This window comes from Copadichromis virginalis, linkage group LG19 (assembly GCF_057382275.1).
Source record: "Copadichromis virginalis isolate Kocher_CV1m ecotype Utaka linkage group LG19, C_Virginalis_male_GT1.1, whole genome shotgun sequence".
NCBI classification, from domain to species: domain Eukaryota; kingdom Metazoa; phylum Chordata; class Actinopteri; order Cichliformes; family Cichlidae; genus Copadichromis; species Copadichromis virginalis.
Genome location: NC_140636.1, coordinates 17,177,216 through 17,194,475, shown reverse-complemented (window position 1 = coordinate 17,194,475; position 17,260 = coordinate 17,177,216). Strand labels below are relative to the sequence as shown.

Here is a 17,260-nt window from a genome sequence, read left to right as displayed (position 1 = left end):
ATACACAGTATCTCACAAAAGTGAGTGCAACCCCCTACAATTTTTTGTAAATATTTTGTTATGTTTTCATGGGACAAAACTGAAGATATGACACTTTGGTACAATGTATTAAAGTATACAGCTTCTATAACTGTGTAAATTTGCTGTCCCGTTTAAATAACGCACACAGCCATTATTGCTTAAACCTCTGGCAACAAAAGTGAGCACACCCCTAAGTGAAAATGTCCAAATTGTGCCCAATTAGCTATTTTCCTTTCCTGGCGTAATGTGACTCATGAGTGTTACAAGGTTCCAGGTGCAAATGGGAAATAGGTGTGTTGAATTTGCTACCACACTCTCTCATACTGGTCACTGGAAGTTTAACATGGCACACCATAGCAAAATCATGGGAAAAAAGAATTGTTACTTTACATAAAGATGGCTTAGGCAGTAAGAATCTTGCCAACACCCTGAAACCGAGCTGCAGCACGGAGACCAGTAGTGAGTGTTTTGAAAGTAGAGCTGATGGTTCACCTAAAATGTGAATATTAGGTGAAGTATATATCCTAATATTGTAAAATGTTACTAAAATGTTGAGCAAATTTTTTAAAAGAGCAATTCAGTTTTAGTACTTTCACTGCATTTAGATTGAGTCTCACTACACGTAGAATTTCTTATTCCACGGTTCAAAAACAGCACAGTCAGGTTTCTGGTTTAGTTTGTCACAGCTGGAAACAGATATTTGATACACTGTTTCTAATACAAGCAATATCTTGTATTAGAAATACAAACAGATTTCAGGGATGTTTTTTAGTGTGGTTCAACCAAAACAGTCTTCAACATGCTATTGTGACTCTTATAACAATTGAAAGATTATTTCAGTGTGCATGAATATATGCACATTTTTGTGAAGGATACACTAACAAAGAAATGTGCATCCTTTCTTTTAAGACTTTCAGAGCTTTACTCTCTGATCAGCACTCTCCCTTTTTCAGGAAATTGTTTGTTTTCCAGCCTTTGTACTTGACGGAGTCTCCAGGTTTGATTTTGGTCAAGGAAACTTCATAGGTGAAATGTATTCGTGAATATATATGAATATATATTTATTGTTCTCCTCACATGATTTCCTCTAGTAACCATGAGAATATTTTTGAACAGGAAACTGCTGATGAGAATAACTGTGGGATTTTTCACTTCAGTGTAAATACCAACATCTAACAACACATCTGATTATAATTTTTTGACAGATATATTTTTATTGATCACTACTTGTGTTCAATAAAAACACACCTATCAAAAATACTCACCGATTTATTTATTTATTTATTTTTGAGATGTTGCTTTTTGTTTGTATTTTAACCACAGCAGAATGAACTAGCTAACAAGCATGTGCTACATGGTTTAAAATTCTTTTACTGCTTATATTTTATTTTAACACATTTTCATGTTAAAACTAAACTGTGTGTAATTGTAACCTCATAAATGACTGGTTTATGATACCAGAGGCCAGTAAGTCACAGTCCCCGCCTTTGCCTGCTGCCCATCCAACGTAAATGCAGAATCTCCAACTTTTAGGGCCAAAGGGAGGAAGTAACTTGCTATTTTGCTAAACACATCCCAATAAATAGATTGGCCTGAAAGGGAATAAAATCCCTGGCCTAAAACATCATTTCATCTATCATCACTTTTACAGACCGAGGTCGAGCCCCAACACGCTACAAGACATTTTTTAAATAATAAATCAAGAGTGGCAAACTAGATTCATTCTTTTTTTTCCCCAGTTCTGGAGATTTGGGCAGTGGAAGGATGTGGTCATTGATGACAAACTACCAACAATCAATGGCAGACTAATCTTTTTCATTCCAAAAACCAAAATGAGTTCTGGCCTGCTCTCCTGGAGAAAGCCTATGCCAAGTATGCAGTCTTAATCTTAGACATAATGAGAGTTGAAGGTGTGATTTCTCTAAATATCTGTAAAAAAAACAAACAAACTATTATTTTGTCAGGGTTTGTGGCTCCTACTCTGACATGATTGCTGGAACTCCTTCAGAGGCTATGATGGACTTCACCGGCGGCGTCCACATTAACATCGAGCTGTCACAACCGAGTCCAAGCCTGTGGAGGCTGATCTGCAGAACTGGCAAATCAAACACACTGATGGGCTGTGGTACACCTCCCAGGGTAAGTAGAACTACACCACACAGAACCACCAGCATTGGCTTAATGTCCCTGATACTTCTGCTGCCCTATACTCACTCATACATGAGGACTTATTTTCATTCCTTTCACTAAACACCTATAAAGTTATATAACTATATCCTGCTGTGGTATAATTTCGTCAGAATTTACCCAGAGACAGCGGTTTAAACATCTGCCAAAGCAACTGAAAGGACCTTAATCCTTTTATAGAGGCATTTATAAAGTGACTGTAATAAAAGCTTAAGATAAGATAAGATAAGATAAGATAAGATAAGATAACCTTTATTAGTCCCACACGTGGGAAATTTGTTTTGTCACAGCAGGAAGTGGACAGTGCAAAAGTTATGAGGCAAAAATTAGAATACAATAAGAATAAATACAGTACACAACTGTACAGAATAGAATAAAATAAAATACTATATACAGCAGAATAAAATAAAATAAATATACAATAAGATAAAAATAGAATACAAATACAAATACTATATACAACTGAGTAAACACTGCTTGCATTAAAGAGTCCTGCATTTTGGGTCTTACTTCGCCACATACCCATGGTCTGCCACCACAGACCGTGACAGAATGATCCAGCCACACATGGACCCAGCGGACTCTGAGGAGACGCTCAGGAGGGAGATAATGGATAAAATTTACAACCTGTGTGATCTGTGGTGGAAGAACCCTGGGGAAGGGTTGCGTCACGCCATAGAGAGGCGGCTGCAGTAAACACTTTTTAATTTTCCCAGGAAAGACAGTTTCTGGACCAAACCACAGTGTCGTTTCAAATTTTGCAGTGGCTCAGACAAAGATGGCGATAAAAACATAATGGTGTCACTCATTCAAAAGCCTGAAAAAAGGAACAGTCACCTGGTGCAAAACCTCCACATTGGGTTTTTCATATTTGAGGTAAACATTGCTCTTCACTGTCTAACATGGATATGTCATGACACCTTTATTTCTTGAATCTGACACTTGATTGTGCCATCTACCTTCAATCCCAGTGGCCTCTATCCTGACCATCCACCCAAAAGCAGAGACCAACTGCTAGTATGCACACTCATAAGTGCATACTAGCAGGGCTGAAGGACAAAATATGGCAATGCTAAATTGGAACAATCTTCATGATACATGTGCAAACACGGAAATGTTTTTCTGTGAAGAAGAAATATGCATCACAAACATGAGCTTGATGAGAATGTGGGTATTCAACAATAAATCATGTCTCATTGCTGTTGTGTTATTTGCTAAGTGATAATGTGAATACCTTTTTATTTAGGTCAAAGTCAAAAGTCCACAGGAAGATGAACATAAGAGACTTTTTCAATAAACACTCTGACAAGGTAACTTCTCACTGGCACACTTGACACTGTTGAGTTTACTATGTCTCCTATTTCTATTGAGTTTTATCACAAAGTAGAAACTTTACTTTAAAAATGATGCATATTGGTGTCAGAATGGTGATAAGAACTTTAAGGTAAACTTATCCATGAGAGGTTTGACTATTATACTTCAATAGACGTGATTAAACTGTTTGACTTCTGTATATAATGAACATGAAATGTGCTAAATTCTTTAGAAATGTAAAGAATGTTGGAAAATGGACATTTATTTGAATTTGTTCTAAACGAATAAAATTCATAACAGAACATCAGTTATGTATAAAAGGGAGAAATTTTAAATGGAAACCTCAATCATCCTGATCGTTCCTTATGTGTCTTTAAAGATGCACTTGTGGTTTAGCTTTCTTCTCACTGGTGATGATTTATCACAGTTGTTTAGTAGCAAATTCAGATAGGATCAAAATATGCATATTTGGTAGAAAGCATATTTTCCTGGCTCAGAATGATGAAAAAAGCTCAACTTAGTTAATATAAATAAGACATAGAAGAACTTTCCCTAATTTGGTATCCAATTAAAAGTAGCAATATTTAACCTAAAGCAATGTTAGTCATCTTTCCATCAATCTTCTTCTGCTTATCTGGGGCCAGGTCACGGGGGCAGCAGCATCAGCAGAGAAGCTCAGACCTCCCTCTCTCTAGCCATCTCCTCCAGCTTGTCCAGGGGAACACCAATACGTTCCCAGACCAGCCAAGAGATATAAACTCTCCAGTGTGCCCTGTGTCTGCCCTGGGGCCTCCTCCCAGTGGGACATGCCTGGAACACCTCACCCAGGAGGCATCCTTATGAGATGCCCTCACAGCCTCAACTGACTCCTTTCGATGTGGAGGAGCAGCGGCTCTACTTTGAGCCCCTCCTGGGTGGCCGAACTCCTCACCTTATCGCGAAGGGAGAGGCCAGCCACCCTTCAGAGGGAGCCATTTCCGCCGCTTGTATCTGCAATCTCGTTCGTTCGGTCACAACATCTCGTGACCATAGGTGAAGGTAGTAATCAATCGGTAGATCGAGAGCTTTGCTTTTATGCTCCGCTCTCTCTTCACCACGACGGACCAGAATAGTGTCTGCATCACTGTAGCCGCAGCACCAATACATCTGTTGATCTCCCATTCCTTTCTCCCATCACTTGGGAACAAGATACTTGAACTCCTCTACTTGGGGCAGGAACTCATCCATGACCCGGAGTGGGCACTCCACCCTTTTCCAGCTCAGGACCATGGCCTCAGATTTGGAGGTGCTGATTCTCATTTCCACCACTTTAAACTCAGCTGTGAACCTTTCCAGTGCGAGCTGGAAACCACCCCATAAAGCCAACAGAACCAGATGACCGCTATGGGCACCAAGCTCTTGCAATGGTTGTATAAGGATTGAATAGCCTGTAGCAATGGGCAAGACAATCAATACTACCAAAGCACCTCCCACACAGTCGAATGTCTTTTCCAAGTCCACAAAACACATGTGGACTAGTTGGACAAACTCCCATGCACCCCCAAGTATCCTTGAGAGGCTAAAGAGCTGGTCCAGTGTTACACTGTACAATGACAATAAATACATTTCTAAGTTGCAAGTTCTTCACGACCAGGACGAAAATCGCTTTGTTCCTCCTGTATTTAAGATTCGACTAACAAACGGACTCTTCTTTCCAACACTGGCATAGACTTTCCCAGGGAGGCTGAGGAGTGTGATCCCCCTATAGTTGGAATACACCCTCCGGTCCCCGTTCTTAAAGATGTGAACCACCACTCTGGTCTAGCAGTCCAGATGTACCGCCCCCGATCTCCATGGAACATTTGGAGGTGTGTCAACCAAGACTGCCCTACAACACCCAAAGCCCTTAGCAACTCAGGGCGATCCTCATCCACCCCAGGGGCCCTGCAACCAAGGAGTTGTTTTACTGCCTCAGTGACCTCACCCTCAAATATAAACGAGTTGTCCTCCTCTTCCCAACACTCTGCTTCCTCAGCAGAAGATGTGCCATTGATATTAAGGAGGTCCTCGAAGTATTCCTTCCACCACCCAACAATGTTCTCAGTTGAAGTCAGCTACGTTCCGCCTGCACTATACACAGTGCAGGTAGAGTATCGCTTTCCCCTCCCAAGTCGCTCAACAGTTTTCCATCAGTTTGAAAGTCTTTTTCAATGGCCTTTCCAAACTCCTCTCATACCCGAATTTTTGCTTCAGGCACTGCCCAAGCCATATTCTGCTTGGCCTGTTGGCACCTACTGGCTGCTTCCAAAGTCCCACGGGCTAACCAAGCCCAATAGGACTTCTCCTTCAGTCTGGTGGCTCCCTTCACCTCGGGTTTCCTCCATTTGGTTCGGGGGTTACCACCACAACAGGCACCAATCACCTTGCAGCCGCAGCGGCTTTAGCAATGGAGGCGCTGAACACGGTCCATTTGGACTCAGTGTCCCCCAATCTCCCTTGGAATGCTGTTGCAGCTCTGCCGGTGGTGTGAGTTGAAGATCTCGCGGACCAGGACCTTTGCTAAGCATTCCCAGCACACCCTCACTATACTGCTAGGTCTGTCCAGCATCATCTTCCACCACCTAATCCAACTCACAACTGATCAGTTGACAGCTCAGCCCGACCCTTCACCCTAGTGCTCAGAACATATGGCCACAGGTCTGGTGATACGTTAATAAAAATTGATCATTGACCTACTGCCTAGGGTGCCTCGGTGTCACCTGCATTTATAGACATCCTTATGTAAGCAAATGTCTAAATGCTTTAGACGTTTTTTAGTATGTCTAAAGCATTCAATGTAATAAAGGGAAGTATCTATAAAAGTGTCTGGGTAAAAGAAGATCTCTCAAAGAAAAATCAAAGACGGCAAATCTACAAAATAACACATGATTTTATTAAGAAAATGTAACTTTAACAGGCAATTATGCAGCTAAATATATCAAAACCCACAAAACAAATGATAAGATTAAAAAAAATCCCAGCTGCTGGAAAAAAGAAAATTGCTGAAGATCACAAAGGCAATGCTTCATTGAAAGGAGGAGAACGCAACCTCTCACTATTGAAACTGACCCACTGAAGTTTGGTACTTCCTTTCCCCAATATAAAAGGAATTTTAAAAAGCAGCTGATATAGAAAATTACATATAAAAACAAAGGTACTAGTTAAATTTGACATTTTCTTCCTTTGAATTTCCATTTTCCGAGTTTTTGTAGTTATCTTATCAGTTTAATTTCCCATCCACTTCATTCATTTTTGACTGATACAATAGTCCCATGTCATTCACGAACATCTGTATTATGTTTCTATTATAAAACACAGATTGACAAGTTTGCAGTACTAGTCACAAAAAAATGCAGTTATTCAGTCTTTGACATAATATGCAGAGAGGCATAAGGTTTACAGCTTTAAATGTTAGTGTTTGTTATAGTTTCACATTATTGTGTTTAGTTGTTTCAAAGTAATAAAGTGTTATAGCTAATTCACAGAAAACAAGTTTTTGAAATATCTTCTTGTGTTTTCCAGATGAAACGTGCATCTGTCTTTCAGCTGGCTTAAGTGTACATGGAAACGTACATCCACTGAAAATAAGACAGATTATTTATTAACATTTAAGTATCACTTAAACTGATGCGTTTTCTTTGTATAAATATTTATATTTATTTATTCGTTTGCTCTGTCAGCACTAAAGTGACTTTATTACCTCTGACTCCTTGAGATGAATGGATTTTCCATCAGACAACTGTTTGAAGATTTCTGTTGAAGAACACAACTTTGAGTTTAAACTGTACAAATCATAAACCTTAATCAAATCTTAGAAGCGAGAAAGATGTTTTCCACTGAAAAAACTTTTCATTCTCACTGCATGAGATTTATTTTCAGCTATCTACACATCTACTGTTGTTATTTCTTCTCGGCTTCACTTACTCTTCATGCAGTCCAAGCGAATCATGAGACTGATGAAGCACTCCAGTGCCATGTGTCCAGAGGAGGCGCCATAGCGCAGAGCCATCAGACTGAGCATGTCATCTGAAACCTTCATTCCTGAAGAACACACACAGTCAGACTTCAGGAGGAGTTTGCTGAGATATATGTACATACATACATATACTAGTGCTGTCAGCGTTAATCTCGTTAAAATGATGTTAACGCGCCGTCCAGCTGCACGCACGGGTCAATCCGCGCTATCTTGCTAATGAAGATTTGCCGCGTTAATGTAGTTATGGCAGTGGTTCCCGAACTTTTTTTGCTGGGGCCCCCTTTGTTTTACAAGAAAAATGTTCGCCCCCCGCATGCACAAACACATCCTCCAGCCACACACGCCCATATTTTGTTTTCAAACACCAACAGTTTATTTCACATCTCAAACATTTAGTAAACAATTAAACAAATACAAGTAATCTGCAATAAATTACAGGTAGTGATAAAATACACTACTAAATCTTTTACGCTACGTCCACACCTACACGGGTATTTTTGAAAACGCAGCTGTTTCTATGCGTTTGGGCCTTTCGTCAGCACGTAAACGGCGTTTGGAATCACCGAAAATGGAGATTTTTTTAAAACTCCTTTTTTAGACTCCTTGTCCATCCCTCCGTGTGGACGAGGGATAGACAGTTCGTCAGGCAACGTCAAAGGTATGTGCCTTTTTTCACGTCACGCTGTGCGCATGTTATTGTTTACATGAGATGAATTGCAGAATGGCAGATAAACAGTATTTTGTCTCCATCTTCAGGTTTTACACGCTTACATACACACACGATATGCTTCATCGTATTTTCTAGTCTTTGGCTTAGAATTAAGTTGGTTTGGAAACATATTTGGCGATGCTTCATCTCCTGCTTTGCGTTTGTGTGGACACCCGTCAAAAACCTGTCCATTATGCTAGCAGTGTCCAAGTGTCCTTTTTTTTTTTTTTCTTTTCATACCCCCTGCAATGGCTCTGCGCCCCACCCTAGGGGGTGGGCCACACACTTTGGGAAGCTCTGGGTTATGGCGCTAGCATTATTTTAACGAGATTAACGCTGACAGCACTAATATATACTAATACACACACATATATGTATATATACATACATATACACACATGTACATATATATACACACATATAACTATAAACATATACCTGAAGCTACAAATGCATTCCTCAGCTCACTCAGTGACAGCGTTCCTGTTTTTGAAACGTCGGTGAGGAAGAAAGTCTCCTGATAAGAGAAGACTGAAACCATGAAACTGATCAGGGAAAATCTTCACATCTATAGCAGATGTATTGATATATGTTTTAAGGCTGTTTTTTTCCCTTTACCTTGTACTTGGTGACCTTGTTCCACAGACGGACAAATTCCTCACTGTTTAGTTTGCCTGTGATCGATGTCTTTTAAAACCCACATTAAGGTAGCAAAGGGACAAATCTTAGTCTGGTCTTTCAGATGAGTAATGCTGGTTATATCAACAGAGAAGCACTCAGGTTTGCTTACATATAGACTTCTGCAATAGTTACTTTTCAACAGCTCAAAAAGGCAAACTACAAAGTTTCTTAATCTGCTTTTTCCAGTATCACATGTATTATAACAGGATACATCCATTAGAGCCACCATGCTGCGACAGGCATCAAGGCTGAACCCTCCAGATTTCATTTCTCCTAAATAAAACAGAGTTGAATTAGCAAAGACAGTGTAGCACAATTGTCATCCACAGTATTCAGAGTCATAGACTGCATGTCGAAGTAGCCATGGCGACTAAGAAACTGAGGGTCTTGCACACCCTGCTGTATTACTGATGTTTACACTAATGTGGACCACAGTTAATTTTGTATTAATAAGTTAGAGTCATATTCTCATAAACCAGAGTTTGCCAGAGTCCGATGAAGGCTTACAGGAAATAATACTGATTTATAAATTGGACGGGTCAGACCTGGAAACTACGCTATATGAACAAAAGTATTTACAGGGCTCCAAACCTCCTCTGGCAATAACATCAGCACAAAAACTGTGCACAAGGAGCTTCATGGAATGGGTTCCCATGGCCAAACAGCCATGTGTAGGTGGCCCAGTAAATTTAAATTGAGCTTGACAGACTTTTTAAAGGCCAAACCTTTCAGGATGTTTTCATTTAGAAGCCTCTGGAGCTGCTCAGCATCCACTTCTTCATACTGAAACATTAATTGATTTGGTTTACTACATGATACATTACACAGACGTTAGACACATAATGCTATATAAACTTGTAATATTGCAGTAATGCGGCTAATATTATTAGCAAAAAGATCTTTTTTAATTACCTTGTCAGAGTATTGACGGAAGAATGTTTTCTTGTTTTCTTCATCCTGATGGTTTTTTACTTTTGTGACCTGACGAGTCAACAGTTCACATTAATAACACATGAACAGCAAAATAACACGGACACAATTAAATGATTTGTTACAAACCTTTTCAACTGGCTCATATCTTTGCTCATTTGAATTTGAATTCTCACTGTGGGGAGACCAATATGCATTACTTTCATAGAAATCAACTGTAATGTGTCAAATGCAAATTTTGTTTTAAATTTTTTTATGTCATATCATCAGACATCGACAGTGAGCATACTAGCAACAAGTCTCTTCTCTTGAGTGGATGGTGAGGATGAAGGAGGCTGTCTCGTTGGGTTTGAAGGTGGATGGCACAATCAGGTATTCACCAGGCTTCAGCATAAGGAACTCTATCACCTCACGGGCATTCATGTATTTATCACTCCGAGCAACAGGCAGATGGGTGTTGAAGAACATTGCTGGAAACTTCCCACTTTGCGTTTTGTACTGAAATTATTCAAAGTGATATTTCAGCTCCCCAATTTCATTTGAAGAAGTTTCTGAAGTGCGTACAGACATGTCAACTTGAAGGTTTTATGTATCAGCGCATACAGATACACAGAACCTTAATAGTGAAAGACAGTGTACTTTCCTTTTCACATCACCATATGTGTATTATAAACATGAAATAGATTAAATTAGTTTCTTACGTCTTCGGACACCTTGAAGGACGTCAGATGAATTTTGTTCATGTTGGGAATAAACAATAATTCAGTTAGTCGTTAGTTAGTTATTTCAACATGTGCACAGCCACTGTATGAATGCTTGGACAGCATATTAAAGCTTGGCTTGCTAACAAAATGGTTTTTTGTATGTTGTAGTAAATTTTTGATCTGTCATTTTCTGCATTTCAACACCACATTATTATTGTTGTTTCCACATTACGATACAAGTTCTGACAATAGTTAAATACATTTTCATGCTCTGAAAATGTCAACTTCAACATGGTATTTGTTTTCACCATAGTTATGCATGTATGAATGATATGACAAAGAGAAATATTTACCAAATATACAGCAAAACCAATGTGGAGGTTCTGCACCAGGCGTCTGTTCCTCTTGTCAGGCTTTTGCATGAGAGACACTAGGATGTTTTTCTCCCCATTGGTCTCTGAGTTTTCACCTACGACCTTAATTCGATACTGTGGATTTGTCCAGAAAGTGTCTGGAGGACATAGAGGGAAAAATATGTTTTATTTACATGAATTGAAGATTAAAAAATTATGTTCTGCTGAACATTTAAACACTTATATTCCAGTATATGCTATATAATTACCTCTGTTATTTATGCAGCCTCCAGCAGTAGTTCCAGCAACCCACCGACCCTCGTACACAGAGGTCTTCCACTGAGCAGAGGATTTTCCATCTATGAAGTCTGGTTTCAGGCCACAGATGTCAAGATCTGTGTAGAACTTACAGAAATCTTCAAATGCCATCCTGTTAATAAAATCAGGTAGATTCTCATTCCTAATTTATTTAGATGTGATGTCAAAGTATAAAACTCTAAGCTTATAACATAGTACAGAGTAAATAAAGCAAAAAAAGAGAAAACTACAACTTCTGGTGGTATTAATATAATTCCGCCAGAGGTTGTAGTTTTCTTTTGACGAAATTTGCTTACCAAAACTCTCCATCATCAGCCACTGAAAGGCACATTTGGCGGTCTTGAGAACTCACAATGTCCCACATGGGGGACCTTAAAGACAGTATTTTAGGTAAGAGATGACACATTATGTTGGTAATTTTTATCCAGAGTTGCATATTTTGAAGAAAATTATTCTCTAATTAAATATACCAAAGCTGATTACTGCTTACCGATCACTCCAGTCTCCTACCCACTCTCCTTTGCCCCAGGGGTTCCACAAACGGATCAGCTTCACAAGTTTTCCTTGGCTAATAAGCTGGCCGCAGGCACCAGAAAAATCACAGTTATTGGTTCGATGCATGCTCAATCATCCAGGTAAGTAAATCACAAAAGGTTGATTCTGTTCATCTGGACGTAACGTTTTCAATGCAAGAAACGTTTCGTCACTCATCCAAGTGACGTCTTCAGTTTCAGCTGACTGCAGGTTTCCCCAACCTTATAAACAGTACATTGCACAATGACTGAAACGAGCATCACTGAACGAACAATCAGCTGGAAACACTGGTTTGAGGGGGAGTCAAGGAGGCCATTTACGTGATTGCAGCCATTCCCCAACTCTCTGTGGATGGTACTCATTGCCACTGATCAGTGGTCTTTGATCAGTAGTTGTTAGTCAATGGTCATGAGAATTTGCATATTAATGATCAAGGAACTGATCTCAGAGCCCATTGTTCATTCAGTGGTTCTATTTTCAGTCATTGTGCAAATGTACTGTTTATAAGGTTGGGAAAACCTGCAGTCAGCTGAGACTGAATAAGTCACTTGGATGAGTGACGAAACGTTTCTCCCACAAAACGCTACGTCCAGATGAACAGAATCAACCTTCTGGGACATATTATTGTTGTATTTAAATGTATGCTTAAAGGTTTTTAAATCTCCCCTAAACATTTTGTCTAATATGTCATGCGCTTGTTTTTGCTGTAATTCTTCCTACACTGCATACTGTGATACTATGTGATAGCATTCTTTTTATTGCTGTAATCTTACCAGGGAAGTATTATTACTGTAGATTCACTTCCAATACTAACTGTGATTACTGTGTAAGTATAATTCTTTACCTCTTTAACCCCTGTCACAGTGTAGGCGTGCCCTTGGACCAGTCCATTTGGCAAAACTGTGTTAGCAGATGTTTCCTACAATCAAGGAACATTGGTCATTGTAAAAGCATAAAAAATGAAAATAAAGACTTCTGATACAATAATATCATTAGAAAAAAGTGACTGCAAAGTTTGGTTATGTTGACTTAAAGCAAATTTCAACATTTTGGGACACTTTGTCTTCATAAAAGATGTTTCTGGCAGTCAACCAACCGCTTCACAAAAAACTTAAAATAGATTTTGAACTTTCAGAGTCTACTAAGTCAAAACAGTCTTCTTGTTCCAGGATTTGCATTCCCACTTAAGCAGTCCCAAAGTGCATGCTAACTTGGGTTGTATTTGTGCAATATTGGTTGATTATGCCATAAATATAACTTCATCATTACATCATTGATTTAGTTTTATAGTTTTTAGGCAATATGATACCAGTTTTATTGGTAGATGATGAAGTGCAGTCTGAGTGGAAAACACAGACTTTGTTATAACTCACCTCAAAATGCATAAAATGTTTGTTAAAATGTCAAAACAGTTTTACAGCATCTCTAATCTATACTAACACTAATCAAAGTCCTCTAAGCCCTTTTTTGTAGTTGGAGAATAATCTCCCTGAATAACCTCGGGCTGTTTCTGAGTTCTGTTTTTTTGTGCTTACCCCTTGAGGTGTACCACAGCCCATCAATGTGTTGGATTTGCCAGCTCTGCATATCAGCCCCCACACGTCTGAACTGGCGTCCGACAGCTGGACGCACATGTGGACGCCACCGGTGAAATCCATCATAGCCTCTGAAGGAGTTCCAGAAGTCATGTCGGTGTAGGAACCACAAACCCTGACAGAGGTAGATAATATTTTTCACAGATCCCCCACATGTAACTTGTTCACTGTATATCGGATAAATCATATGTTTCTTTGCATACTTGGCATAAGCTTTCTCCAGCAGAGCAGGCCAGAACTCATTTGGATCTTTGGAGTGAACAAAGATTAGTCTGCCATTGATCGTCGGCAACTTGTCATCAATGACGATGTCCACCCACCGCCCGAATCTCCAGAACTAAAGTAAAGATACAATTGTTTTGTGAGCTTGTTGTGTTTCATGAAATTTGATCATTAGAGACAAAATAATCCAAACTCTGTGAAATAAACAGCTTTTAAATTTTCGTTTAGTGGGGGAAAAAAACAGTTAAAGATAATAATTACTTCTCTATACTGATAGTTTAATGATGTTTACCCTGAAGTGAAAAATGCCACAGTAGTTCTCTTTGATTTTTTGGTCGAGCGGAACAACTTGTTCAAAAATGTGATTCTGGAAAGTCAGTGCGCCGATTGATGCAAGAAACCAGCAGTTTCCTGGTTAACAACAACAAAAAAGAACAATCAGGACTGTAGGCAGATACAAGAGTGTAAATATTAGGAGTGAAGAAATGACCCTACCAAGTACACCTTGACCAAAGTCAAATCTGGAGACGCCATCAACCACAAATTCAGCATCAGGAGCAATTTGCTGTAAAACAGGGAGTCAGTTTTCAAATATAAGGATTGCTTCACTCATTTCCACTTAATGTATCCGACCATTCCCAAATTTAAGAGGTTTGGGGCCAAGTTTGAAATATGAAACTCTACTTCACAGGCTTAAATATCAGGATTAATTTAATTATTGTCACATCCACTAGAGGGCACTGTTACAGTGAAAATCTCACTTCTTGGTTCATAAGAAGAGCTACATTTTCACAATCTCAAATGCAGTGGGGCAAAGGTGGAAAAGATATTGTATTTTGTTTTCTAAAATTCTAAAATGAATTATTAGCTCATGTCTAGCAGTCTAGGGCAACCACTTTTATTTTTGAAATGTTAAGCATTATTGTTAGCTGTGTACTGGGACTGTGTGAATTGAAGAACAGCTCATTCAAACACTTTTACAATCTGACTGCAGAAAAATGTCATTAGCAGAAAATTTAAACTGAATCACTTGCAGTGAAAAAGGGGGAATCAGTCCCCGGCTGATTAAACATTTAGATGTGATAGAGCATCTAATGTGCAATTTAAATATCTTTAAATACTCACCGCAGGTCTTAGCCACTTCACGTGGGCCAGGTCGGAGGGCTTCAGTATCCCCTGGCCAATAGACTTTGCATCAGGGGGGAACATGTCATCGAGGTACCTTACTCCTTTGATTAGACAGTACTGCTTCAGGTTCTTGAAGTCTTGGTTACAGAACCTTTCAGGGTTGGAGATGCTCCCATATCCCTTCTGCTTGTGACGAGCCTCCATAATGTTCAGGCATGCACCAGGAAGAGGCATTGCTGCAGTGTTTGTGTCTGTTTTCAAGAAGTTGGCATGTAAATTTGATAGATTAGTATAATAAATGATATGCTACAAAGAAACAATGTCAGCTCAAATCCTAACAGTAAAATTAAATTCTTCTTAAAATGATCAGTACGCTCCTCAAACCTCTAGGGTGATTATCAGTCTACTCCACCTCTAGATTACAACCAGTAAATTACATTAAATATTTTTTTGGTAACGTAACTTTAGATATTAAAAATAAAGCTTGGTTGATGTAAGAATTGATGTAAAAAGTCAATGCCAAAAAAACATGACATACTCTGTCATTTCATATATTTAATTGTCATATAAGACAATTTTATTCTTCTTTGCTTGTGTTTAAATTCAGTACTTCAGAAAAGGTTATTTGTAGGCATGCTTCTTTATGTATGAAAATCTCTGTCTGCACAAAACAAGTACATACAAATTACAAATTCATTAGACCACCACCCAGTGTAATGTTTATACCACAGCTGCTCTCAATTAACAGTATTAGTAAATACCAAAATCATGTTTTATGTTTCTGTAACCAACTGTATGTGTAGCCTCTTTAATCAAAATAGTATTTTTAAAGCTGTTGTTATCCATTAATTTTCATATTTCATACAACTGTAATTTTATTTTAATTTGCCTAATAGATAACAATATAATTCTAAGTAATTTCTAAAAACACATTTTCATTCTTGTTATGATAGATGGTCTAATAAATTTGTTAAGCACTGTATGCCCATTTGCTTTTTAGGAAGCAGCTCAGCTCATGCTTAATGTTTATATTGACTATAGCTGCTACTACTAATAATATTAATAGAATTAACTAAAAACAATATACATACTGAGATTAAAGTGGTAGACATTTAGAGGAAATTACCTAAGATTTAACTCAGTTTTATGAGCCGTTTTTTGCAAGGTAACAGTCTGCAACAGCACAAGTGCAGCACCTGTTCTAATAGGTATAGGTGACCCATAATGATAAAGGTGGGTCGCCTAACTAAATCTAGGTGAGAAAAAAAATAGGTGAAATAATATATAAATATTAAAAACATTGCTTGGGTTTTTTTTCTCTTTTAAAAGAAAAAGAACTGCAATTTACAATAAAATATCAATGAAATGCCCATATAGTAATAATATTTAATGAGACTATGAAACTAATAAAAACAAAACAAAACCTAACACTAAAAATAAACAGAAAAAGAAAAACTATAATAACTGATTTTAGTCAGTAGTCCTAAAATTGTTAAACAAACATCTTACCTGAACGAGTCACGAAAGAGGAAGCGTGTTGTTTAGTAGATATGGAGCAGGTCTGCAGGTAAGAGTGGACAGGCTTCAGTCTTATATAATGCCCACAATCCCCTAAATCAGACAGGACAGGTTGTGGCTCCTCCTTACCTTACTATGCAAATTTCACTCAAACTCCACCACTTTCCTTGGAATTACTCTGGAACCTGCAGGGTTAGTTTTATAGGTGTTTACACACAAGTCATGTTAATTCTTAATGTACAGGTGTGATGCCCTGTATACAGCTTCCTGGTTTTTATTTAAAATAACCCAAAGGTTTGCTTGACTTCAGCGCAAATATGTAACTCTGTTGTTGTATGTTGTCTGCTAAATAAACATTATATTTTAGATGTTTGAACAACCTTGAGTAAGTTTGTTTAAACTTACAGGGCTGCCATGGTAGTTGGCATCCACTTTATTTTTGGTTTCTTCGAGCATTTGTGCATGTTAGAACTTGTAACTACACAAAGATTTTATGGCTGACAGTTAAATCTTTTTGCCTCTAAAGTGTTTGACTACTGTAGAACAAGAAAAAAAATTCACTAACAAAATAACTGACTTCACCAATTAAACTGCACGCCAAGATATTTTTGCTGATGTACATGTGCAGTAAAGATCCTGATGTTACTTGTTTAACAAAGATTTACTATATGATATATTTAAATATTTACAGACGTGGACAAAAATGTTGCTACCCTTCGGTCAATGAAAGAAAAACTCACAATGGTCACAGCAATAACTTTAATCTGACAAAAGTAATAATAAATAAAAGTTCTATAAATCTTAACCAATGAAAGTCAGACATTGCTTTTCAACCAAGCTTCAACTGAATTATTTAAAAAATAAATGCATGAAACAGGCCTGGACAAAAATGATGGTACCCACAACTTAATATTTTGTTGCACAACCTTTTGAGGCAAACACTGCAATCAAACGATTCCTGTAACTGTCACCTCTCAGCAGGTATTTTGGTCCACTCCTCATGAGCAAACTGATCCAGTTGTTTCCGGTTTGAAGGGCGCCTTTTCCAGACT

At 38.3% G+C, this 17,260-nt stretch overlaps 1 protein-coding gene across 2 annotated transcripts; it reads right to left on the bottom strand.

The window, feature by feature from the left end:
- Positions 1 to 6,412: 6,412 nt before the first annotated feature.
- Positions 6,413 to 16,355, bottom strand: LOC146685871 (calpain-1 catalytic subunit-like). Of its 2 annotated transcripts, XM_085441652.1 has the most exons (23): positions 16,338 to 16,355; positions 16,200 to 16,251; positions 14,688 to 14,941; positions 14,058 to 14,127; positions 13,855 to 13,973; positions 13,544 to 13,677; positions 13,281 to 13,455; positions 12,590 to 12,664; positions 11,702 to 11,787; positions 11,508 to 11,582; positions 11,163 to 11,323; positions 10,894 to 11,051; positions 10,538 to 10,549; positions 10,126 to 10,334; positions 9,966 to 10,011; positions 9,819 to 9,887; positions 9,632 to 9,689; positions 9,118 to 9,179; positions 8,844 to 8,912; positions 8,664 to 8,742; positions 7,465 to 7,581; positions 7,241 to 7,293; positions 6,413 to 7,118 (listed from the first exon to the last, which is right to left on the bottom strand). In XM_085441652.1, the coding sequence occupies exons 3-23, from the start codon at positions 14,922 to 14,924 to the stop codon at positions 7,092 to 7,094; spliced, it is 2,091 nt and encodes a 696-aa protein (XP_085297778.1). In that variant the 5' UTR covers positions 14,925 to 14,941; positions 16,200 to 16,251; positions 16,338 to 16,355; the 3' UTR covers positions 6,413 to 7,091. The 2 variants fall into 2 exon arrangements, with proteins under 2 accessions (XP_085297778.1, XP_085297779.1); XM_085441653.1 differs by lacking the exons at positions 6,413 to 7,118; positions 7,241 to 7,293 and having other exon boundaries at positions 7,521 to 7,581; positions 8,664 to 8,756.
- Between the last annotated feature and the right edge of the window lie 905 nt (positions 16,356 to 17,260).

Bases quoted from the DNA above. Each gene is read 5' to 3' on its own strand.
- LOC146685871 (XM_085441652.1), bottom strand. From the start codon at position 14,924: ATGCCTCTTCCTGGTGCATGCCTGAACATTATGGAGGCTCGTCACAAG. The intron at 12,665-13,280 runs GTAAGCACAAAA...CCTTGATTGTAG, and splicing joins GCTGTGGTACACCTCAAGGG to GAAACATCTGCTAACACAGT. The intron at 11,052-11,162 runs GTAATTATATAG...TATGTCCTCCAG, and splicing joins AGGCTGCATAAATAACAGAG to ACACTTTCTGGACAAATCCA.